The 5,346-nt window shown below is 26.5% G+C and overlaps 1 protein-coding gene across 1 annotated transcript in view; it reads right to left on the bottom strand.

Annotated features, from left to right (window-relative positions):
- LOC106323654 (myosin-binding protein 2-like) overlaps positions 1–1,182 on the bottom strand; it is a 14,928-nt gene extending 13,746 nt beyond the window's left edge. Inside the window, 1 exon segment of the mRNA XM_013761742.1 lies at positions 957–1,182. Coding sequence (XP_013617196.1) covers positions 957–1,182 — 226 coding nt within the window.
- Positions 1,183–5,346: the final 4,164 nt, after the last annotated feature.

The raw sequence follows: 5,346 nt of genomic DNA on the forward strand, positions 1-5,346 counted from the left end.
GGTGATAAATCTATATACACAAGGCTTTACCTTCCAGACTTGTTTGAAGAATCCGATCCCATATATACCAAGCCCCAAGACAAGCAGTTGTGTCAGGTTTAGTGTTAGAGGTCAGCTTTGGTTCCTTCAAAACAATCTTAGCAAGAGTGGATAGTTGACAGGTTGATCCACTTTAGTATCTTTAGTACTATCTGCAATCAATAAGTCTAGAATGGTGCTAAAGTGTGGTAAGATATCTAGCAAAATCTATAAGTTCATAATCCCTTTCTTGACTCAATAATAACTTAATTTGAAAATAATTTTAATAAGACTAATAAGTAAATAAATATCAGTAAACCTCCCTCAGACTTAAACTACACTGTCCCCAGTGTAAATTCAGTCGGAGTTATGGTTAAGAATAAATCATAAGGACTAAATAGAATAAATAGATTCTATAATAATATAATTATTAGTAAAACAACCTATAAATTATGGATGAAAATGGGTCAAATCCATTGTCTATCAAATCTCTTGAGTTTAGTCGAGAACAATTGTTGGAAGCAGCCCATAACTTGTAAGTACATAACTCAGTACTATAGTTATAGCTTTTCAGTATTTATTAACTGAAATACTTGTGTGGTAAAATTTACTTACCCCCACATTTTCTGAATTAACTTAGAAATTATATTTTCCAAGTTTCGTATTTTGAACATACTTTAAAGCACACAAATTTATGTGATTTAATTCAAAAAAGGTTCATTTTCTCTCCAAGAGAGGATGGGGATTTTTTTCTTTATACATTTGGTTTTTTTTTTCATACACAATGTTTTTCCATGAACAAACAATTGTTGAAAAATTCAATCAAATAAGAAAAAACTGCATTATTCTTTATTGAATTGAAATGAGAAAACAAATGAAAAACATCCCTTACATATTTTAAGGTAAGACTGTCTTAACACACATTTTGACAAGTCCACCTTGAACAAACCCCTTTCCCATGTAAACCCCATGTTTCTTGAGTACAACCTTATCAGAATCAAAAGTTATAGCAAATCCAGCTTTGCTCAAAAGTGAACCGGAAATCAGATTCTTCCGCATATCTGGTACATGCTTCACATTCTTAAAAGTTATCTCTTTTCCTGAGGTCATATGAAGCTTCACTTCACTTTTGCCTTCAATCTTGGAGGAGCCAGTGTTACCCATTAAGAGTCGCTCCTCACCATTGCATTTTTGATAAGGGGAAAACATGTCCTTATCAATGCACACATGATAGAACTGTATTATATAAACTACTGAGAGCATACACAAAACTAGTTTCCCCAGGCTTCTGATAAAGTGACGCAAATCAGAAGATTTTTTGCAGTTGTATCATCCTTTTCTTAATCATTGGTATAATTTTATCAATTTTATTCTTCACAATATTCAGTTCTCCGTAGTTTATACAATACAGTTCTATCAGTCTTAACTCATTACGTTATCGAACCGTCACACTACGGGACGTATTTTGAGTTAAGACTGATAGAACTGTATTATATAAACTACGGAGAACTGAATATTGTAAAGAATAAAATTGATAAAATTATACCAATGATTAAGAAAAGGATGATACAACTGCAAAAAAATCTTCTGATTTACGTCACTCTATCAGAAGTCTGGCGAAACTAGTTTTGTGTATACTCTCAGACTCAAAAGAAATATCAAAGAGAAAAAAAAAATATGAGGGATTGATTTGTTTTTTCTATGTATGAACAAGTTAACACAAGTGCTCCTTTTATAACTTCAAAAAACATGAACACGTTATGTCATTTATGGAGACACTAACGTCATAATCCTCGCAATAAAGGAAATTTGATTTACATGAGTAAAGATTCTAGACGTTAGCAAATTAAGTCATAATGTTTGTATTGACCAAATCAAAACCAACAATATACTTAATTGAGTTTATACTTTATATTTAACCAAATATCAAAATATTTTATGAATAAAATTTTAAATAGATTAGTTGACATTAAGTCTAATTAACTTATTAATTCTAAATTCAAACCCCACATATCCAAAGTGAAATATTTGTTAAATTTTATATTTAACCAAATATATAGCTCTATAAGCTTTTCATGTCACTTACTTTGGACCTCCATTTTTGACTAACAAATACACTAACTCACAGTGTTCACGGTGACGATTACATCGTGCCCAAATTCCGGTCCTTCCGACAGACGTTTCCGTCGAAAAACCCATCAGAAAATGGGTCCACACCACTTTGTCAAAAACGAGTTCCAACAAATACACTAACTCACAGTGTTCACGGTGACGATTGCATGTTTGTTTTGTTAATTGAATGTCATATCTAGTAACTTATTATTTTACACCAAATTTATATTAATCTTTTGTAGTAAATTTAATTTACACAAAGAAAATAAAAAATCTATTTTGAATTTTCATATTATTATTTGTCAAATTGGTCAAATATAATATCTTCATTTTAAATGTGATGGAAACTTGATAGTAATGATGTTTGGTTCATCTTTGCCATGGTACATACATTTATTATAAAGCTCCATAAGAGCAACATTATCGCATGGGTTCTTAAAAGGAGGTTACTAACATCAAAATATTATTACTTTAAGATATTGTAAATAAATAATTAAATTTTAACTAAAATTAAATAGTTAAACTAATTAGATGCTGCCATGTGGAGAAAATTTTTTTTTATGAATATCGTGCAGAGAATTAATTAAGAACTTATGGGTATTCTCTCTTAATTTTGTATTTTTCTTCTCTTTACGAAATTATTAGATATTCACTTCAATTTAACGTTGGAGAAGCCTTTTTACGCCTTTTACGTTTGACTTGGTAGAAACTATAACGTAATGTTTTATATCATAATTGTTTGACTTATGGCTCTCATTTTTTTCTCTATATTAAGGTGCTTGCCATTATAGAAAACAATTTACATTCATACAGCAGAAGGTTAAGACATGTGATTAACTTCTGCAACGGTGATGGCGCTCCAAAATCTACAACAGAAGAAAATGATTGTTGCAAATCATTTTGACGAAATTATTTTATACTAGTTTCGGTAAGTTTCCGGGCAAAGACATATAGCGTAACCAACCACATGTCAAAATTGTAGTTGGTCTCGATGAGAAAAGGAGATTTAAATTGAGTTTCTTGAAAATTTTGTAAAATTCAAAATTTGGATAAGTATAAAAACTAACAAATACCCACTTTAGATATCATGGATTTGGTTTGATATATGAATTTGTTAATTGGATGTCATATCTAGTAACTTATTACTAGGTGATTCTCTTGTGCATAAATCTTTGTAAAATTAATATATAATAGTTAATTGATATTTAATTTTGGTTTTGAATCAATTCATAATTTATATGTATAATTTATATTAATAATATTATATTATTTTAATTAGACATATGATTTTGGATATATTATATTAATAATATTATATTATGTCTCCATTTTTTATTTTGGATATAAATTAGATTAGTCAGTTCACTCATGTTGTGAGTATGTTGAGTTACATATACTCTTTCGAATTCAAACTTAAATATCATTATTTTGATTCTAATTAAGTCAAATAAAATTAGTTTTATTTCTCACTTAAATGTGCATGTATTTTCATAATATTTATCAAAATTATATTTTGATTTTTAAAAAAATATTAGAAAATAAGAGATGATCAATAGGAAATTATGTATAGCCAATAATTGTTTTTAATATGAACGAATATCAATATTTACTGTAATTAAAATATTTTATAACTTCTAAATAATTGTATGCCTTATATTTATTGAAAGGTAAATTGAAAATTATTTTCAATAATCTCAAAAATGAGAATACATATTTGCTTAGGTATTTTGATTATGAGTATATTAAGTTCCACAAACATAAAGAAAACATAAAATTAAAAAGAAACTAAATATTAAGAAAAAATATTTTTAATAATGATAAAATATTATATATATACCTCATTAAAAGTATATGCTATTTAAAAAGATTTTGTAATTATTTGATCAAAATATACTTATCATAAAAAAATATTTTTAGGTCCATTTTTAATATCTCTTAAAAATCAGCACTAAAATTGTGATTGTTTTGTGAAATTATATTATATAATTAAAATATAATTTATAGGTATTTTTTACTGTAATTGTAAGATATTATAGTGAGGTAAATATTGTTCTTAAAAAAATTTATAGTCAGCTAAATATTATGAAAAAACAGTTCAATAATAATTATTAAATTAATTTTAGTAAACTAAAAATATAGCGGTTTATGTTATTTAATTATTTTATGTAATCATCTTAGAGAATATATAGATATAAGGGATATCAAGATTATTTTTGTGAACTTTTATATTGTATAAAGTATGGTTTAAACGAATCATATTTATTTTTTTAATATCAAGATTATTTTTGTGAACTTTTTTTTTATGAAATCACATTATATAAAAATATATTTCTTTGTTTTCATCTAAGAAAAAATATAAATATAAAGAAAGTATCTTTATTACTTTGAAAGTATATTTTTATGGTAAACTATGTTTTAGACGGAATATTACTATTTTGTGAACTTTCTTTTTTAATGAAATCATATTATATAAACATATATTTTTGTTTTTAAGTTTGTTTTTAAACTTTATAAATTTTTTCTTTTTATTATATATGTTATTTGGAAAAAATAGAAAGGAAACTAAATAAAAAATTAATAATACTATTTAAATTTAATATTTTTGATTCATTAAGGGTACCTATGTAAATAATCATCATAAAAATTAACGTGAGCACGACACGTAGGAAACTGACTTCTCAAATAATATTATAGAGATTTTACACCATATTTATATTAATTTTTTGTGGAAAATTTTATTTCCACAAAGAAAATAAAAAATCTATTTTTAATTTGCATATTATTATTTGTCAAATTTGTAAAATATAATATCTTCATTTTAAATGTGATGGAATCTACATTATAATGAGCCAGTTTCATCGCTCCTGATGCGACACGTCAGCAGGTAAGTGGGCCCCATTTTTAAAAAAGTATGAAAAAATGTCAAGTATGTGGCTCGAACCTGGGTTACTGTGATATAAACACCAACATTTATACCACTAAACTAAATGATACTTTGTACATTGATTACCGAAACTAATATATATTTATGAAGGATTTCTTATAGTGGATCCCACACATAACTGTAATGTTTCAATACTCATGTATAACTTTGATCATCGAAACTTATTTAGTAAAATCCGCATTCTAGCCCAATAAAACTTATAAGTGGGTTAAATCTCTTTTGTATGTATCTAGGATTTTTATAGTACTCTGTCTCCACCGATAAACCGAAGC

The sequence above is a fragment of the Brassica oleracea genome, chromosome C2 (assembly GCF_000695525.1).
Source record: "Brassica oleracea var. oleracea cultivar TO1000 chromosome C2, BOL, whole genome shotgun sequence".
Classification (NCBI taxonomy): Eukaryota; Viridiplantae; Streptophyta; class Magnoliopsida; order Brassicales; family Brassicaceae; genus Brassica; species Brassica oleracea.